This window comes from Globicephala melas, chromosome 10 (genome assembly GCF_963455315.2).
Source record: "Globicephala melas chromosome 10, mGloMel1.2, whole genome shotgun sequence".
Lineage (NCBI taxonomy): Eukaryota > Metazoa > Chordata > Mammalia > Artiodactyla > Delphinidae > Globicephala > Globicephala melas.
Window position 1 is genome coordinate 93,664,029 of NC_083323.1, and position 21,414 is coordinate 93,685,442.

General features: G+C 44.8%; 1 protein-coding gene across 2 annotated transcripts in view; it reads right to left on the reverse strand.

The window, feature by feature from the left end:
- Positions 1–21,414, reverse strand: part of ETV6 (ETS variant transcription factor 6) — a 241,270-nt gene that overhangs the window by 51,335 nt on the left and 168,521 nt on the right. For both annotated transcript variants that reach the window (XM_030841372.2, XM_030841371.2), the window contains exon 3: positions 127–291. In XM_030841372.2, coding sequence (XP_030697232.1) covers positions 127–291 — 165 coding nt within the window. The remainder of the gene's footprint in view (positions 1–126; positions 292–21,414) is intronic.

Below are 21,414 nucleotides of genomic sequence, written 5' to 3' on the forward strand. Positions count from 1 at the left end.
TGGGTCACTGTCCTTGCGTTCGCGGTGACGATGTGGAGATCTCTTGGGAGGCTAAGTGGTGACAAAGGCCAACTCTGGCTACCAGACATTCCAGGCTGAGCCCGTGTCCGGAGTCCAGACCCTCACCTGAATGAGGAGACCGGTAGCGAAAGTCCTCTTTGGTCAGGAGCAGGAGAGCTTTGCCATTCATCTCAAACGTGCTGCTGTCAATCGGCCTTAGAGAAAACTCATTTTCAGCCCACTTGAGCCACTGGGCTACGTCATCTCTGCTCCAGTACATTGGCTGCAAGCCTGTTGGAGAGACAGCAAGGCAGAAAGAAAAGAGAGAGAGAGAGAAAAAAGGTCTTGTCAGTTAGACAGTTGAAATAAAGGGCAAAGATTTCCGAATGGTTAATGAAATTGAGTCTCCGTATCCGAAGAGCCCTTAGGTTCCGCTCTGAATCCCACGTAAAACTCAAGCTTCATGAGTGGCAAAGTGCGATATCAAATGAACTTTTTATTTAGAGGCAAAATGGGGGGGGGGGAATCCCTTTTTATGTCTTTAAGGAACCGTAGGTCTCATAGCCCTGTCCTTCCTTGGCCGGCTCCAGCTCCAGGGGTGTCCGGATTCCTGGTCTGCCCTGAAGGTGCAGCTGTGGAGTGGGCCTGAGGCACCTGAGGGGGCTCAGAGTCATGACAAGTGTCAGTGTGCTTTGGAGGTGACTTCAGAATCAGTGCTGGGGTGGGAGGGAGGGAGACGCAAGAGGGAAGAGATATGGGAACATGTGTATATGTATAACTGATTCGCTTTGTTATAAAGCAGAAACTAACACACCACTGTAAAGCAATTATACTGCAATAGAGATGTTAAAAAAAAAGAAAGAATCAGAGCTGATCTGATTGTAGCCCAGCGTCCTTTCAAAGTGAGAATGTTCCAGAGCGGGGCCTGACCTTCCAGAGATGCCAAATAATGAAGTGTTCCCTGAAACTTCTTCCAGGAAGAGCAACGCACTCGCCTCTGGGAAGCTATCAGGCTAGAGCCTCTGGGAATGAGAGGGCAAGGTAAGGATAAAAGGTCTCTCGCCTGTTTACTGTACTTGCTGATGTCAGAACTTCCTGGTAGGGGTGGTACTTGAAGTCTGAGTCGGACAGGAGTGGGTGAAAGGGAGCTGAGAGGATGGCTCGGGCTGGGTCTCTGTCTGGAAGCCTGACTGTGAATCTGTTTTTATTTGATTTTGCAGTTGCGGGAAATCTTGGACATATCATTCAAGTGGTTTAGAGCAGTCGTTATCAAAGTGTGATCCAGGGACCCTTCAGGGTTCCCAAGACCTTTTCAGGGTGTCTATGAAGTCAAAACTCTTTTCATAACAATATTAAGAGGTTATCTCTGCCTTTTTCATTCTCATTCCTTCATGAGCATATGGTGGAATTTTCTAGAGGCTACACAGCATGTGATATGACAGCAGACATGAGAATCCATCCATTTTCTATGAAGCTAGACATTAAAGAGACTTGCAAAAACGTAAAACAAAGAATGCCACTCTCATTTTTTTTGGTTTTGGAAAATATATTCATAAATATATATTTATGTTAACATTTACTTGGCTTATTTTTCAGTGAGTTAAGCAATATTTTTATGTATATTATAACAAATACTTAAAATTTTCAGTTTTAATTTCCAATATGGTAAATATAGATAGAAGCCACATGAGCAAAGCTCTTTGGGGTCTTCAATAATTTTAAAGAATCAAAAGAAATCCTGAAACCAAGCTGTCTGAGAACTGAGGGGTTAGAAGAAGCTAGATGCTCAAGAGTGCTTTATTCTCTAAAATATCGTATGAATTAATAGTTCAAATACAACAGAATCAGTGTTTGCTAAGAGGAGCGTCAGTCTCTCTATTTAGTTACTCCAGCTTGCTAAGGAGACGCCAAGTGTGTGCTCTGACAAGTGTCCTTCAGTTTGATCCTGGAAAGAAGCACCTTTCATCCTTATGTCAGGCATGACAAAGCACTGTCTGGTCTATTTGGATGGGCTGCTTTTCCTCCCGGGTGGACTGGGGAATGGAATGGCTCAGATGCCCTTGAGAAGATCCAGGGCCTCTGCGCATGACAACTGGCTCTGTCTTGCAGTTGGCTTATTTGCAAAGTCTAGTTTTAAAGAAGGGCAGCTGGCTTCCTTGGACTCTGGGGAAGTCTCTTTGAAACTGGTCCACCGTGTAGGGCACCAATAAAGCACTCTGGGCACTGAAATAATTAGAGATGGGCATTGAGAGTTTTTTCCTTGTTTTTTAAGTTTTATGATTTTTTTTTTTCACGTGAAGAAAGGGGCATTGTAAAATAATAACGTGTAGTATGTTACTGCTCTATGATCTTTAGGATAAACACAGCCACTAAAGAATTCAAGGTTTTGTTTTGGACTCTTGACTGGGCCGAGAAGCAATGCCTATTAAAAATGGTCCTCGGCTTCCCTGGTGGTGCAGTGGTTAAGAATCCACCTGCCAATGCAGGGGACACGGGTTCGAACCCTGGTCCGGGAAGATCCCACGTGCCGCGGAGCAACTAAGCCCATGAGCCACAACTACTGAGCCTGCACTCTAGAGCCCACGAGCCACAACTACTGAGCCCGCGAGCCACAACTACTGAAGCCTGCGTGCCTAGAGCCCATGCTCCACAAGAGAAGCCACCGCAATGAGAAGCCCACGCACTGCAACGAAGAGTAGCCCCCGCTCGCCACAACTAGAGAAAGCCTGCCTGTAGCAACGAAGACCCAATGCAGCCAAAAATAAAATAACATTAAAAAAAAAAAAAAAGGTCCTTGGGACATGGATGGACTTGGAGGGCCTTATGCTAAGTGAAATAAGGTAGAGAAAGACAAATACTGAATGATATCACTTGTATGTGGCATCTAAAATATACAACAAACTAGTGCATATAACAAAAAAGAAGCAGACTCACAGATACAGAGAACAAACTAGTGGTTTCCACTGGTCGGGGATGCAATATAGGGGTCGGGGGGTGGGAGGTACAAATTACTGGGTGTAAGAGAGGCTCAAGGATGTATTGTACAACATGGGGGAATATAGGCAGTATTTGGTAATAACTGTAACCTTTAAGAATTGCATTTTTAGGGACTTCCCTGGTGGTACAGTAGATGGGACTCCACGCTCCCAATGCAGGGGGTCCGGGTTCGGTCCCTGGTCAGGGAACTAGATCCCACATGCATGCCGCAACTGAGGAGGCCGTGTGCCACAACTAAGGAGCCCGTGAGTCGCAACTAAGAAGCCCACCTGCTACAACTAAGACCTGGTGCAACCACATAAATAATACATTAAAAAAAAACTGCATTTTTAAAAAGTTAATACAAAAAAGGTCCTTGGAGATAGGAGGTATCCCAGCTCTTCCCAATGACCTTGAAAATGCATATCTGGGATCACAGTGGGGTGTGTGTGAAAATGGTTCAGCAAGACCTCAACTTTTGAACTGGTTAAAAAAAACAACAACACAAACCCTTAGAGTTGACTTCCTACACTCAATGGTGTCGCCTTTGAACGGGAACAGCAGAGTGGTTAGTTATTAGGGACTTTTCCTTTCTTCTCCTTCACACAAGAGGCAAGAGCACAGCCAGGCTTTAGGGGACGAATGTGAGGACCAGACAAGCATGGCCTAAGCAACTGCCTTGGGGCAAGAGGGCCGCAGGGCAGAAGATGCTTGGTCAGAAACAGGAAAAAGGACGGGGGTAGCTTATTGGAAGAGGGAGTGCCAAAGCAAATACAGAACCGAATCCCGCTCGGGAGGGGAAATGAGAGTAAAATGCTGAAGTTTCTGCAGAGGAGACACTGAAGTGAGGGAGGCGGGTGAGAAGGGGGTGGGTACACCAGTAGTAATTTGAGGTTCTTTATATTCTATGGAAGAAAATACGCATGAGTAATCTTTTCCCTAAATACAAGAAGAGTCGCACACTCCAAACAGCCCTGCCGGTTAAGAACAACTGTTTCTCTTTTCACTTCCCATTAATCTCTCCCACAGCCCAGCCCCCGAAGCAAGTGGAACCATCACGTGGAAACCCCCTCACCAGGGACCTACTGAACGCTTGTGGGCTAAGGGGACCTGGCGAGTCTCAGTCCGTCCCGGGAACACCATGGCAATCCTAGCAGTTTTACAAAAGTGACCCCGACAGACTAGGCTACCTGCTGGAGGCCAGGCGATACACTGATGCAGAATTACCGCTCTTCCAGAGAGAATGCGGACCCGTGCACCGAGCCGGAAGAGGTTTGATGAACTTTGGTGTTCAAAGTCAAGTCCCACTGCTGTACCCTTTTCAGTTCAATAGAATAGAAAGGTCCTGGTGTAGGATGCGCTCTGCCATTCTAACTGAGGAAAAAGAAGCCTCCTTTCCTCAAACCTCAGGGCCCTAAGGCCTGGGTGTTTCACCTTTGGATGGAGAAGTCACTCCCGTCGAATGAGGACCATTGAATTCACTTAATAGTCACCCAGCACCATTTTGAACACTTTATAAATACCAGTTCATCTGACTGCATGCTCACAGTAACCCGTGAGAGGGGGTTTCAGCTGATGAAACTAAGGCCCAGGGCATTTAAGGGATTTGCCCAAAGGCACACGACTACAGTGACCAGAAACACAAGAGGAGCTGAGGTTTCGAACCCAGGGCACCGGGTTTCCGAGCCTGTGCTCTTATCCACCACGTTCTGCTGACCCACGTACTTCCCATCCAGATTCAGAATGCAGACTGATTTTCAACATCCACTGGGGATTCCGAAAAGACTGAGTGAAATGAATCCTGCCCCTCTGAGACTTTGATCCTGGGAGGTTTCTCAAGTTATCAACAGACTAAAAATAGAGCAAAAAAAACCCTGTAGATCCCTGGAGAAAGAGATTATACATGGGAAGAAGAGGGAGGTGTAGGCGAGACTCTGCTTTTAATGCATCCAGGAATAAGGCTCTACCGTCACTAGCTACTTGCTCACAGGCACCTGCTGTGCACACGCCAATCCTGCGTAGACAGTTGCTAGTGTAACAGAACACGAGCAAGACCAGGGAGGAACGCATCACATGTAACTTGTTTTACAGTTACGTGTTGCAACGTTAGCTCAACAAAGTTGGAGAATATACATGTTAATGATCACTAGTAAAAAGAAAAGAGAGAGAGACCATTATTCCGTACCTACATTATGCTATTCCCTGTGCACATAACAAGCCTGTGAAAGCCACCCCAAGACCTGCATTTTTAATGCCAATTAATTTCAGAGCATAGTTGAGAAGGATTTTGCACAGAAGAAATGAACTGCTATGATTAAGAAAATTACTAAGAGTTCCACCGCACTTTTTTTCCCAAGTGGGTCAAGTCAAGTTCATGGGGCCGTACCCTTCAATGACATACCCAGACCCTTAAACTTCCTTGTGATAGCTCTCCAATTCCATGTTCAAAGAAGCAGCCACATTCATCAGTACACTCTTAGCCTCGATTCAGACTTTTTGAGTTATGTTTAAACTAACGACGGAAAGCATGCTGAGAGATAGGAACCTGGATTTTATTCCCAGATCCGCCATTAATTAACATGTGATGCTGGGCCGGCCACTCAGTTTCTCTTTGGTTCAGTGGCTTCACCTGTAAAACGAGGGGCTTAGAGTATGTGATCTCTCTTCCCTTCTGGGTTTAATACGGTCAAGACGCTCCCATTTACAAGCAGCTGGGACCCTTTTTCTACAGAGCTACTCCGTGCTCACGACAATGACCCTGAGATTTTGTAACTTCCTGAAGCCTCCTCTGAATCACGGAAAACAGATTAAGTTACTTTAAATAGAGTTTGGTGCTTACGAGTATTTTTTTATATTCTAATTCTTGGAAAACTTATAACCCGGTAACGGCAATAATAAACAACATTTTAAGAAGGTGTTTTCACGTGTATGACCTCAGGTAATTCTCCAAAAAGCCCTGTGAAACCCACGGTAGTCTCATTTCAATTTAACAGATGAGGAAACAGGGGCTCAGAGTCATTAGAGGATGTTGCTGGTTTGCGTAATACTCAATTCAAGCTCTTTTGCTATAGTAAACATTCATCAAAAACACCCTTTATCCTAAATGTTCTGTGTACACAGGAACTGGCTGCAGATTCTGTGGCTTAGAGGACAGAATCGTAGAAGACAACTCCCACTGCCTCTTATTCATTAGGCAACTGAAGCTGGGAAAAGTTAAGAGATTGAATCAGGATCAAGTTCCCCCAGGTTCCCTGACTCTTTCCAACCTCCCACGGTGTCTCATAACTAGATTCGATGACACCGAACAGTTCCGTAACCCTTGACATAGTGAGGAAGGTTATCACTTCCTTGCTTAGTCATCTTGCCTTAAGATTAAACATCCTTCATTGGTCCAAACAGAAGTTCTGTACTGCCTTTTTTAGAGCCTTACAGGCCTGCCTGCCTCCTCTGGAGATGCCATTTGCCTCCTGTTGCTAAAAGTAGTACCTGAAGCAGGGCTAGAACCTTTCTATCTCTGGACAATGTTTCTGTTCATCATAATAGCTAACAATTACTGAGCATTTACATGAGTCTTCACTACAACGGTTATTCCTTCTCGTTTTGTAGAGGAGAAAACTGCCACACACGGTAAATGGAAATGGTGGTGCTGGGATTGAAAACCAGGCCCCAACTCTTAACACCCCACCACATGGATTCTCCAGTTGCCCTCCGTATCGAGGTTCCACATCCAACCAACTGCAGATCAAAAATACTCAGAAAAAAAAATCCAGAAAGTTCCCAGAAGCAAAACTTGAATTTGCTGTGTGCTAGCAGCTATTTACATAGCGTTTACATCGTAGTCACAACAAATTACATAGCATTTGCAGTGTGTTAGGTATTATAAGTAATCTAGAGATGATTTAAAGTATATGGGAGGATGTGCGTAGGTAGGGTATATGCAAATACTACACGAGTTCATATAAGGGACTTGAGCATCTGTGGATTTTGGTATCTGAGGGGGTCCTGGAACCAATCCCCCCCATGCGGATACCCAGGGATGTCTGTAACCGCAAACACTTACCAGCATTTACTGTGTGAAAGGCACTATTCTAAATGCCTTCTGTAGGCAACTCATTTAATCCCCACAGCCATCCTGTACTATAGAAACATTCACTATCCTTATTTACAGAGGAGAAAACTGGAGCACTGAGAAGTTAAGTGACACGGCCAAAGTCACATACCCAGTGGAAGAGCCAACGTGTGAACCCAGTTGGTCTAGCCCGAAGTCCATATTTATTGACTCCTTGCCTCTCTGTCTAAGGTTATTTGGTGTTTTGGCAGGACATCAAGTTAAATTCAGGATTTAAAAAAAGAGAGAGAGGGAGAGAGAAAAAAGTTTCAGTGGCTGTGTGAACTTTCACAGTGGTTAAACATGTAGGCACAGAGCACCAGCACGGAAACTCTACCTCCCAGCTGTGTGATCTCAGACAAGTTTCTTAACCTCTCTGTGTCTCACTCGCCTCAACGGGAGAATGGGGACAACTTTCAACTTGTGAAGCAAGTGGCACTGAAGCACAGATGACATGCTTGTCAAATCGGCAGATGACATAAAGCTAGGATAGAGTAAGATGATACAAATGATGACGATATAAAATACAAAGGACAGTATTTGGCACAGAGCAAAGGCACTTAATAGCTATTTGCCATTATCATCTCTATAATCTCCCTACCCTGCACATATATGGCTGCTGTCTGGAACCCCACTGTGAGGATGTGTATTAATCAGTATTAGATTTCATCTTGCTATTCTCCATCATCATTCCAGCCTGCAGCAGTCCCTCCAGATTTGGACCCATCTCTAGTATCATCTATACTTTGTAGCTTCATGTCATCTGTGGCTTTGATTAGCATCTGTCACCTCAACAGGTTACCGACAAAGCGCTGATTAGGTGAGGGCTGACATGAGAGCACCCTGGTGACACACTAGCCACCTTCTTTCAGCTGGAGACTGATCCAGTTATTGGCTCCGTTTGGGTACAGGTGTTCAATTATCAACGCATGTAAATACTCTGATATTTGGACTACATCTTTCCAGTTCAGCCATAAATGGAACCATCTGAAATTCAAATAAAATGCTTTCTTGATGTCCAGAAATACAATAACTACAAAAGTTAGAGCAACCTTATTGAAGAAGATGAAGAGAAGGGGCAGGTGGTTGGTTCCTAAGGGATAACTTTGTCTTAAGTGCTTATAACATATATGGTTGAAGATCTCTCCTGAGTTTCATCTGAAAGTTATAACAGGTTAGCTGTTTTTAGTCTGTACATACTGCCTTTTTTCCTTTTCCTGCTCTGAGTGTCAGGTAAACAATGGCTCATGTTCTTTCTTTCAGTGCCTCCTCCATTTCCCACAATGCTTAGGGATCACTGCCAGCGGCCTTTCACCCTTGTAAGTTCTTTATTCTGGGATGTCATCTGTCTGGGCCAAGAGCCTTGAATTTATTTAGAACAACTTAGATTCACTTTTACAATCAATTCACCCATCTTGGGCTTCAATTCCCTCATGTCAGTTTGTACTACCTGTTTCAGTCTGACAATCACCCTGCTTGATGGAAGAGAGGGAAGAGAGAAGTTGCCCAGTTTTGTTTTCTGTTTGCCACCCAACCCAATCTGCATGCTGATACCGTGCTCATTCTTTTACTGCCCCTCCAAACACAGTTTTCTTAAGCATCTCCCATAGTTTTTAGCTCACTTAGTTTTAACATTCTAGATCTAAAATACTCTCCTTTATATGTTAAATTGTTTTGTTCTTGAGGTACAGTTGATGTATAATATTATATACGTTATAGGTATATAGTAATCCACAATTTTTAAAGATTATACTCCACTTACAGTTGTTATAAAATATTGGCTATATTCCTTGTGCTGTACTATATATCCTTGTAGCTTATTTATTTTACACATAGTAGTTTGTGTCCCTTCTTCCCATACCCTTACATTTCTCCTCCCCCCTCCCCTCTCCCCACTGGCAACCACTGGTTTGCTCTCTATATCTGTGAGTCTGCTTCTTTTTTATTATATTCACTAGTTTGTTGTATTTTTTAGATTCCACATATAAGTGATATCATACAGTGTTTGTCTTTCTCTGTCTGACTTGTTTCACTTAGCATAAGGCCCTCCAGGTACATCATGCTGTTGTAAATGACGAAATTTCATTTTTTGTTTTATAAAAAATTTTATTTTCAGTAACTTGTTCTTTCATCCACTATATACATCTTTTTAAAAATCTGAGCTCATCAGACGGGCACACAGAAAACAGTGGTAAGATAAATTGGCATGATCTTTCTAGTAAATAACTTGGTGATAGTTTAAGAGCCCTGTAAACGTTAACTTCTGAGAATCTATCTTAAGAAAATAATTTAGGATACAGAGAAATCGTTCATGCACAAAGATGTTCATTGCAGTGTTATTTTTAATAGTGAAAAACTGGGAACATCAATAAGGAAACAGTTAAATAAACTGTAAACAACATCTCTGGTAGAAAATTATGCAGCCAATAACATAATATTTATAAAGAGTATCTATTCATATGGAAAATCACAAAATAGCATGTGTGCATATATAATCTCAAACAACTTATAGAAAAATATTATAACGCAACATAAAAATATTAACAGCAACTGTCACTCAACTGAGTTACAGGTGATGTTTACTATCCCCTTTTCATTTTTTATTTCCCAGTTCTCTCTATTAAGCCTGTGTTACTTTCATATTTAAAAGGATCTATTTAAAAATTGAGATCATCAGAGAAGGTCCCCTCATCGGCCTCATCCGATTCTTTAGCTGTCTTCCTCCCTTCTCATGCCCTGTGCGGTTGATACGTCCGAATTTCATTTTCAAGAGCACCCTGATTCTCTAGACTTGGTTCTAGCCCCTTTCAGATCGTGGGCCCATAGGTAGTTTTCCCCTCAATTTAAGTCATTTCCCTTCTTCAAGTCAAGAAGACATATCTGCTCATGCCTTTCAATTCCCTACCCAGTTCCAAGATGATGTTTTCATTCTCACTGAAATTTCCATCATTTCTACTTCGCCAGCCAATTCCTCCTCATTTGTCAGACATGTGTCCAAATTAGCAGTGCCCCTCATTGCTGCTTCTACCTTCTGGGACATCAAACTGCTAACTGGTAGGCACATGTGTTAAGAGTTAAAACGTGCATGTGTGTAGCTAAAGGCGATTTCAGCGATTCTCACGTCATGCTTGGCACACGACGGTCCCCTGGTAATGCCAGACGGTTTGGCCAAAGAACCCCAATGCTAGTACCCCACCTTGGGCGAGCTCTGCAGCCTGTCACTGCCACCCTCTCCTACCAACATTCTCACCAGGTGGGACACTTCTGATCTGTGCAGTTCACTGCCATTACCAGATGCTTCTCAGACAGGTTGGGACCTGGGACCCACTGCTGCAGCGCTTGCACCTGGAGAAGCGTCTCAGGGAGCAACAAAATACAAAGAAACTATAAGGGACTAAAAATAACTGCATGCATGTGCAGTTGGGGTAAATTATGGACAGTAAGATGCAAAAAGACCAGAAAGCCCAACTGCCACTTCTGAGGAGCCGGGGGCAAAAGCAAGGTGTCGGGAGCAAAAGCGGGGTACTGCGCGCCCCCCCTGCACTCAACACCACAAAGGGGTGGGCAAACGATCTAGGCCACCCCTCCAGCCCGACCCCCTGGACACACCCCTACCCTCACCCCATATAAGGAGCCAGTTTAGCCCCCAGTCAGGGAGCGAGCAAGGGAAAATGTTCCTTGTTCTCACTCCCCACTGCTGCGGCAGGGGCCCCAGTAAAGCCCTGCCTGAATTTCTTGTCTGGTCTCTCATCAATTTCTATTGATTAAGGAGGCCAAGAACCCTGGTGGTGACACTTCCACATTCATGGCATCCCAGCAACTATTCTGTGAGGGAGCTAAGGTTGGCACAACTGTATTTGCAGAAGAAACTGAAGCTCAGAGAGGTTGAGGGACTTTGCCAAGGTCACAGTGGGCCTCAGACCAGAAGTCCAGCTCCTGGTCATCTGTATATGTCCAGTGAACTTCCTCTGGGTCAAAGGGAATAAAGGATATAAAAGCCCCTTGCACTTTAATGCACCATAAAAGGCACCGTAAAAATGCAAAAGAATTAGGAATAATAAATCATAACTCAACTGCGGCAGGTTGAGTTGCAGGTCTGGTTTAGCTGCAGATCCAGAATGCCGAGCCCTTTCTGACCTCTGCAAAGGGGGTGCAGTGGGAAGAGTTTCTTAGGATAAATAAACGTTCCAAAACAAAGTATCATCAGAGCCTGTTAAGCTGCTGCTTCCCAGAGCACTTCCCAGGGGTCTTTTCTGACTCCTAACCCTTCCCCACAGGCTGAGTGCCCCCAGCCCACACCGCAGTCCTGGGTAGATTCTGACAAGCTCCGGCATTCCCGTTCCTCTGGGTCTGCCTCTAACTCTGGATGTGTTATTTGCTCAAGACTGCTCTCAGCACACAAATTCTGTCACTAGGGGACGTTCCAAAACATTTCCTATTTTTTGTCCTCAAGGTTACTCTATCTCAGCACTCAGTTTCCAAGTGGAGGTTAGAAGGTTATTCCGGTGTCTTTTCAGCTAAAACCCCAAGCGCAAGAATACTACACATTCATGTTTAGATCCAAGGTCCTATTCTGTTCCCTGGAAAAAAATGTTTCCTTACAAACTTCATTTTGTGGATTTTTCTGGCTTTCACTCAGTTTCAGCCACAAAGGGGTTTTTATCAGCAAACCTGTTGACAGCAAAACTGGCCCAATGCCTCCTGCTCGTTCTCACAAACGTGAGTTAGACCATTTCTCCTCATTTCTGCCTTTGGGCAGAAAGCCCAATGTGGAGAGAGACGTGGAATATTTCAGATAGAAACCTGGGTTTTGGAGTCAAACAGTCCTGAGTTCAAATACTGGTTCTGTTACATCTCTGAACCTCAGCTTCCCCAAATGGGGCCAAGAATAGTACTTACCTCCTAGGGCAAATTTAAATATGGAGTGAGATAACCCAAATAAAGATTCTGCGCCAGGCCTGGTACACGGGAAGTGCTCAGTGCATTCTGGGGGGTTGGGCAGGGCAGATTCGTTGTATTTTGTCACATGTCTTCAGGAGACTGAAATACCTTCTGCAGCTCACTGGAGCCTCAGAAGCTAGAGCAAGGGCTCTTGGGAGCCATGTGAAGGGTCCAGCAGGAGCTACGAGCCCAGCACAGGCTTTAAGGAGGGGGCTGGCATTATCCACGTGCAGGCTGGGAAGCAGACGAGAGGCCGGAGGAAGGAAGGCTGGGTTAAGAGCTCACTCAGGTCTGGGATTAGGGTAAGGCAAGTGAGGCACTCACTTCGCATGTAAAGTTTAAGGTAGTGCCAGAAAACTCAGGAATCACAAAAAATAATGATAGCTTGATGCATTATTTTAAAATCAAAATAAATGCGAACATTCACAAGGAACAAAATATCAACATTTTACCTAAAGTTCCATTGAAAGAAGAGATGATGGTGATGGTGTCCTGATAAAGGAGAACAGGGCAGTTGAGAGCAGTACTTCTTAAGTTCAGGAGGTAACGCACCCCTTCGAGAATTCAGTGAGGGCTACCGACCCTCTTTGGAAATGCACAGGCGCACGCACAGCAACATTCGCCTGCCATTTCCAAGTTGGTGAACTAGCTCAACTTTATCTATGGACGCTCAGAGGATCAGGTTAGAACTGATTTTAGCCTCGTGCATGCAAGCAGGTCTGATGAGATGGTCTAGGGATACAATGCAAAAACCCAGTTAGGTTTGAGGAGAGAAACACGCACACATCTCTTCTGATATTTTGGGGAGGAGAACAGCAGAGAGAGGCAGGCAGGCTGCCCTCCTCTCACTCTGAAATTGGTGGGGGGAGGGGTGGCATGGGCAATGAAATGACGAAAGCCAACTTGGGTGTCATTTCCTTGTGAAAGGCACACACCTGACCTTAAATACAAAATGTCCCCTCTTCAGGTATTTTAGAACTCATTGCTAACATATTGCAAGTTTTCATTCATACTGGTGAAGGTTAATCGCTGCAAATTAATTTATGAATGTGAGGCAACTGGGCTGACCTAGCGAGAGACCCTTGAAAGACGACTTTCTAAAGGAAGGAGGCAATTAAGGGCAGCATTTCTCAAACTGCAGGGCAGAGAGATACGTTTTTATTTTCAACTTTCCTGATATTTATGCACACAAAAAAGCCCAATTTTAAGAAGAAATAAGTATGTAGGAAAAATAGATATGAAGAGAGTTGAAATGTTCCTCAAATAGATTTAGCAAGCAAATGGAAACTGGTTGTGGAAGGCTGGTGCAGGAAGGTTTTTTAATCCTCCACAGAAATGGATGGGGTACAGAGAATCTAAAGATCTTGTTGGATCTGCACGATCGACAGAACACACACGATCTACCATGGATGTCCATATAAACGGGAAGGAGCGTCCTTTCTGTCCCCTTTTGCTCTTTTAAACCGCACAGGATCATCTCCTGTGCTTGCCAGTCTGCAGAACATTCCTCTGCAAAGTGTAACAAGAGCAGAACTCATTCTCGTTCTGGACGGGCAGGGACCCTCCCATGTGTGGTTCAGCTGCGCTTGGTCCCTCCACTCCCGGATTCTCTTTATTCCAAGGAAACTAAAAAGCAGGCTGCCTTTTCTCAGGATGGAGAGTCCCTATGACTACTGCATCCTCTGAGGAGACCAGGAGGCTGGAGGTGGAGGGGAGACGCTAAGAAGCATTTACCTTTCGCCATGCTAACTCCACAGACCTCAGCAACATGTCCAGGGCCCAAAAGGCAGACTGCACAGGGGTTCAAGCGACCTAACACACTTGTGTCAATAAAGCAATGCTTTTCTGGAAAACGTCTTCTTTGAAGGAGAATTCCACACACACACCGCCCCCCCTCCTTCCTTCTTTTCTTCCCTGACTCTTTGGGGAGGGATTCCAGTGTTTTCGAAGGCCCTGAGGCTGTCCGAGCAGATGCTGATTCCACGGGAGGAAGGGCAGGTGGCCTGGGAGCACAGGCAGGATGAAATCATTTCAACGGCGTTGCGGAGGCCTCGTGAAACGAAAAACATCAAACTCGGAGAAGCAACTTCTGTTTCAATACGATTGTGCGTGTGAGTGTGCGTGTACGTGTGTGTCAACATTACCCTACACTCCTCATTCCCTCGTTCCCTCTTTACCGAGAGGATTCACGGGGAAATGGGAATCTACTTTCAGAGATGGATTCACCTAAAAAGCTGGGGTCTTTTTTTCTCACCAGTTATATTCCCCAGTATCAGAGCTGTGAAGGTTACTAATCCCTGGATTTCCAGGCTTAAGACGATCATTGGAGTCAGGAAAATCTAAAAACCAAACCAAACCAAGCCCTTGCCCCCTAACAGAGCAGCGGACACACAGGCAGAGGCAGGGACACACACCTTCCGCTTTACCCCCGGCCCCAGATGCTGGGAGGTGGGGAGACTCGGCCAGCTCAGGGGTCAAAGGGGCACCGAGGGACCCTCCCTGGCCACAAAATGTCTTTTTCTTTGGCTCTGTCATCCCGTCTGAAGTTATATATTATCCACTCCTTTGGCTGAAGGCATGGAGACCTCCGTGGGAGGGAACGCTGGTAAGAGGAACACATGGAATCAATATCACCCTTCACACTTTAGCTTTGTTACATAGTCGGATGAATGAGTGAGAGGAATGAGTGAGCAACTCGCAAGTTTGAAGGCTAGTGGGGGTCGCCACAGCCCAGGGGCAGGATGCTAGAGGCACCAAAAGGAACGACACTTGCACACTTTCACCTGCAGGGGTTACGGCTTCTGACTCTCCAAGGAGCTTTCAGTTCTGCACTAGACAAGGTGTGAGCGCTACAATAGAGACACGAGCGTTCTGAGCTCCGAAGAGGCCTGGGTTCCTCCTGTGAACAGAACGAGCGGCACCTCACTCAGGAGACCAGGAATGTTCACTCACGAAGTGCACGCGTGCTTCTGAGAGGCTGACAGAGGGGGCGCCAGGGCAAGGTCCCCAGGTGCTCACAGGCTGACCTCCTACTGTCCTGCTACTTATAAAGCATGCTGCCTACTTTAGTTTCTTGGCAGGAATTGCTAATTTGTTGGAAATATTAAAATGTTCCTTTTGCAACTTTATTATAAGAAGAGATTCAAATCCTATTTCTGGCACCTGCTAGCTCAGCAACTACAGAGGGTTGAAAGGTGGCCCCCAAAAGACGTGTCTGTGTTCTAACCCCTAGAACCTGCGAATGTGGCCTTGCTTGAAAAAACACCTTTGCAGATGTAATTAAGGATCTCGAGATGAGATCATCCTGGATTATTTGGGGGCCTTAAGTCTAATGACAAGGGTCCTCATGAGAGAACACGGAGGAAAGACACAGAAGAGGAGACAGCCGCGTGAGGACAGAGGCAGAGATGGGAGTGGTTCAGACCCAAGCTTGCTTATTAGTTTTTCTTCTTCACAGGCTCCTATTAATCACATATTGAAATTACTCTGCCCCTCTTCAATATCTGTCCCTTTCTCTTGAAATGTATCTTTTTTTTTACTTTTAAAATGTTACAGTTTTTCTCCTTCCATTTCTCTTAAAAATTACCTTTTGTATATGTTCATCTTGTATTCTTACTAGTTTACTCTTCGTTTTTTTCATTTAAAATTCTTTCCTGAGTTCCGTCATCTCATTTCTAAGTTTTCCTAATTCTGATTTATGTTGGTTTTTTCCCCCCATGTTTTATATCATTTTCTTAATGTCTTTCAGCTCATTTGGACATAGGTCACAGTTGTGAATTTCTCCAAAGCCATGTCTTTTTGGCATGCTTTCTTTAGAAATATTATTGTGCTTCTGATTTTCTTTTATCTTACAAAAACTTTGTATGGGATTTGAACTCACTGCTTTTCTATTGCTTGTTTCCCTGTGAAATTAGTTTTCCTGAACTATTAGAACATGGTGTCATTCTAACTTTACAAAGCTCTCTCTTCCATTACATTCATGTCATGTTCAAATATACCACTGCTGAAATTTCCTGCTTCTGTTTCCTTATGGGGACTTTTCCCCCTAAGTTTCTGTTGTTCCCACCCTGTCCAATTTGATTCCACTCCGGGCAGCTTCTCACTGTAGGGTCGTTCTGGAGGAGGAGCTGGTTGGTTAGCTCCAGAGCTCACAGTGGCTGAAAAGCTCTAGATCCTTTAGACTGCCCTTCAGGCTACCTGTACTCATCCCTCCTGGAATCAGTAAAAGGACCCCCACTTTCAGCTATTCCTCTCAGACTGACCCTCTACGCTTTCCTGTACTATGTGGGGCTTTCCCTGTTCTAACATCTAAAAGCCCCATTATATCTTGGGAATATCCTGTCACCTAGTTTTGTCACTGTTCATGGGTTTGACGTTTTGCTATTGAGTTACTCTGCTCTTACCTGGGGGTTCTAAGAGATTAAAAACCATGCTGCTGCCTGTGCTGTCTTCCCAGACTCTGTCCCAGAATACTTTCTATTGGCAGGGACAGCATCCCTCTGGTGTCTCATAAAAAAGAGCACCGATCTTCTTGTGTCTCTTGGTGAACTGTTGCTGGGTTTTGTAGCAGTAAGCAAAAATGTGATAATTAATGTGAGGCGTCTCTCATACAGAAGGCTAAAAAAAAGCACATGAAAAGATGCTCGACATCACTAATTATTAGGGAAATGCAAATCAAAACTACGATGAGGTATCACCTCACACCGGTCAGAATGGCCATCATCAAAAAAATCTACGAACAATAAATGCTGGAGAGGGTGTGGAGAAAAGAGAATCTTCCTACACTGTTGGTGGGAATGTAAATTGGTGCAGCCACTGTGGAGAACAGTATGGAGGGTCCTTAAAAAACTAAAAACAGAGCTTCCCTGGTGGCGCAGTGGTTGAGAGTCCACCTGCCGATGCAGGGGACATGGGTTCGTGCCCCGGTCCGGGAGGATCCCACATGCCACGGAGCGGCTGGGCCCGTGAGCCATGGCTGCTGAGCCTGCGGAGCCTGTGCTCCGCAACGGGAGAGGCCACAGCAGTGAGAGGCCCGTGTACCGCAAAAAAAAAAACCCAAAAAACTAAAAACAGAACTACCATGTGATCCAGAAATCCCACTCTTGGGCATATATCTGGAGAAAACCATAATTCAAAAAGATACATGCACCCCAATGTTCACTGCAGCACTATTTACAATAGCCAGGTCATGGAAGCAACCTAAATGCCCATCAACAGAGGAATGGATAAAGAAGGTGTGGTACATATATACAATGGAATATTACTCAGCCATAAAAAATGAAATAATGCCATTTGCAGCAACATGGATGGACCTAGAGATCGTCATACTGAGTGAAATAAATCAGACAGAGAAAGACAAATATCATATGATATCGCTTATTTGTGGAATCTAAAAAAAGGCTACGAATGAACTTATCTATAAAACAGAAATAGTTATAGATGTAGAAAACAAACTTAATAGTTACCAGGCATGAGGAGGGAAGGATTTGGATGGACATATACACACTACTATATATAAAATAGATAACTAATAAGGACCTATTGTATAGCACAGGGAACTCTACTCGGTACTCTTTTAATGGCCTATATGGGAATAGAATCTAAAAAAGAGTGGATATATGTATATGTATAACTGATTCACTTTGCTGTACACCTGAAACTAACACAACAGTGTAAATCAACTAGACTCCAATAAAAAATTTTTTAAAAATGTGAGGGGCCTCTGACCACACCAAAGGGGGTAACAGCCCTAAGGGCAGGAAGCACAGACACAACACCAGAGGGAAGACACAGTGTAAAATGTCCGTGTGCCTCAATGGGCATCGACGTCAAGGCAGCGAACACACGGCTTCTCTAACTGAAAGGACTAAGGAACTATTCTAGCGAAGATAAAACTTCCAAAGGGAAGGAATTTCTAGTGGGGATTTAAACAATAGCAACAATGACAATACAGACAGCTGACCTTTCACCGTCTTTCCACACTTCTCATGAAAAAGTCAAGGCTGTCAGATGTCAAAAACTGCAGAATTTTTAAAAATTCACAAAGATCTGAGTGACTCAGCCTGCAGGCTAGACATCTCAGAAGTCCTAGATGATGGTGAAGAGCTCCCCAAATGAGTCTCTCCCCGGCTCCGTGACAAACTGCAGCTCAAAGAAAGATGGAGTTCTGTGTTCGTCACAGATTTGCCACAGAAGCCCAAAGAGGGGCAAGTCATCTGCTCATCTCAGAAGCAGCCCCACAGAGCAACGAGCCGTGGGATGCCAGGGGCTCTGCAGGTGTGGTCGGTTTGCCGCCAGCTCTCACTTAGCTTTCATGTTTCTTAAAAAACCTTCTTTCTCATTAGAGTTTGGTCAGTTTAGAAGACCCAACTCAACCCTGACAGGCAGGTCTCAACAGAGGTTGCAGCCACAGAATGATCATTTTTTTAAATGGCTTTTTTAATGCAGCCCTTGGAAACTTTGCAAGAAATGTATCGATTTGAGATACACAAGCTGAACTGTCAAGCTTTGGCAAAGGGGAATAAATCTTTCCCATTCTCCATGCCTGCTGCCAAACGCCGCTTCCAGGAAGCAATGACTGTCCTTTCGGGAAAGGAAACAAAGCTCAAATGTTCTAGCGCCTTCCCTTTACTTCACCCCCTTCTCTTGTCTCTGCTTGCAATTCACTGACAAAAGGACTTTGCAGTCATTGCTCATTTGTATGAACAGGCATCTGAATTAGTGATGCCCAAATTAGTGATGCCTGGCCGGGGCAGCTTCCTAAATAATGAGGCCTGATCGCTTTGGCAGAGCCGGGGGCCCGCGGGAAGCAGGCTCGCGGCCCGTCGTCAGGTTAAACACTCTTCCGGTTTCATAACACAATCTCCCCTACAGACCTGGCTGTGTAAAGTAGAGGGTATATGTTCACTGAGGCTTTCGATTCATGAGATCGGGACTCAGGACCAGGGTAGGAGGGTGGGGAGAGTGCGGGAAAGAGGGACCCACGCTGGAGTGTTCTAACGCAGACGTCAGGATTAACACAGAAACTTCCTGACATCTGCTGTTTCTTTCATTTCAGTCTGGGGCGATGTCACCTGGCACTGTTCCAGGGGAATTCCCACCATTCCCATTAAAACACAGTTTGTCTAACTGTGCTGAGGGCTCCTCTGTCCATCTGTCCCCCTATTCCTCCACTCACCCAGCCATCTAACAAATGAACCCCCCCCCCCCGTGCACTGCATCTTGTGTCAGGTGCGGGGTACACCGAGGTGAATGGCCCACGGATGCTGGTAGGAAGAAAGGAATGTAAAGAGACGTTGACAAGTCTGTGCATTAGTGCAAGACCGGGGGAGACTTACTGAACTGAAGGATCAGGTGACAGCTTTCCTGGCAGAGGGAACGGTGGCTACAAGAACCTGGACATATAGGAGAGCAGAGCCAGTTTGGGAAACTTTGAGTAGTTCAGTGGGACAAAACACGAGATGTTTGTGAATATGTGTTTAAATGAGGGGAGGGAGCAATAGAGCAGCTCCATGTTGATGCCTAACAGGCATCTTAGACTTAATATATCCCAAACCGCCCTCTTGCTGTCCCCCATCTAAATCTGCTGTACCCAGTCTTCCCCATCTCAGAGAATGCCAAGTCTATTCTTCCTGTCGCCTACGCCCCACACCTTGCAGTCATCCAATCTGGTAGCAAGTGCTGTTGGCTCTGCCTTCAAAATGTATCCAGAATCTGGGATTTCTCTGGTGGTCCAGTGGTTAGGACTCCACACTCCCAATGCAGGGGGCCTGGGTTCGATCCCTGGTTGGGGAGCTAGATCCTGCGTGCTTCAAGTAACAATCCCGCATGCCACAACAAAGATCCCGCGTGCCACTACTAAGACCTGGCACAGCCAAAGAAATCAATAAATATATTAAAAGAAAATGTATCCAGAATCTGACCACTCTCGTCACCTCTGCTGCTGCCACTTTAGGGCCACCCACCATCACCTCTCACCTGGATTATTGTTACTGGTCCCTAAACCGTCCCCCAGCTTCCACCCTTGTTCCCCTACAGTCCATTCCCAATATACCAGCCAGAAGGATCCATTTAAAACATGTCACTCCTCTGCTCGAAAGCCCCCAGTGGCCCCCCTCTCAAGCAGAGTTAAGCTCAAAATCCTTAAAATGACCTTAGGGTTCCAAATGATCTAACCCCCAGCTAAACCCGCTTCCTCCCACGTTTCCCCTCCCTCATTCTGCTCTACCCACACCCTGACCCCTTTGCTTTTCCTCACACATACCAGGCACATTCCTACCTCAGGGCCTTTGTACTTGCTGTGCGTTTAGCTGGAGTATTCTTCTCCCAGACATCCCCACTTCCTTCAAGCCCTCCCTAGACATTCCATATAAAACTACAAATCTCTGTTCTCTCACTCTTCCTTATCATCTTCCCTGCTTTATTTTCTCCATAGCATTTATCACTATCAAACCTATACATTTTACTATTTATCTTGTTTACTATTTATTTTATTCACTAGAACGTGAACGGAGTTTTTTCAACCTGCTTTGCTATTTATCTTTTTGGTGTTCACTGGATTGAAGAATACGCACATTTAAAAATCTTTTAAATGCAATTTTATACTCTGGAAAACTAAATGAAGCAAATATTACTATCATTAAAATTATTTTATCTTGACATCCAGTCTCTGAATATGCTTGCAAAACTCCTTTGTTATGACTCCAAGGTAGACTCCTGATTAAACATATTTTGATCTTTCCTGTAATTAGTTACAAGAATCTAAGATAGCAGTGAAAGAACTGTTCTAATTACTGCTATATCCCCGATGCTTCAAGCAGTTTCTGGCACACGGCAGGTGCTCAATATTTTTGAATGAATGAGAAGCTATGCCCTGTGAAGAAAAGATGTGGGTTTAAATCTTGGCTCCCCAACTTACTGCGTGACGTTGAGCAAGATCACACAGTTTCCTCAACTGTAAAACTGGGATAGTAAAGGGCGCACACAGGGGAGTTGTGAGCACCCAGCATGTTGAGACGTGCGTAACGCTCTTAGAACAGTGCCTGGCATTGATGAGGCACTTGATAAATGTTAGCCATCTTTAGAAAGGGCCTGTTGTACTAAGGGGTTTAGACTTTATCCTAAGGCTGCTTGGAGTCATTGAAGGATTTTAAACAAGGGAGGAACATAATCAGATCTTGTTTTCCAATGGTCACTCCAGCTGCAGAGTGGAGGATGAATTAGAACAGGGCCAGACTGGTACTAGATCAGTCTGAAGGCTGTTGTAGAAATGGAGATGACAGATAACGTTGGTCTGAACTAAAGCAGAAGGAATGGAGAAAGAATGGGCTCAAGATATCAACGGAGGTAGAACTGTCAGAACTTGGAGACGAACTCAATGTGGAGGAAGC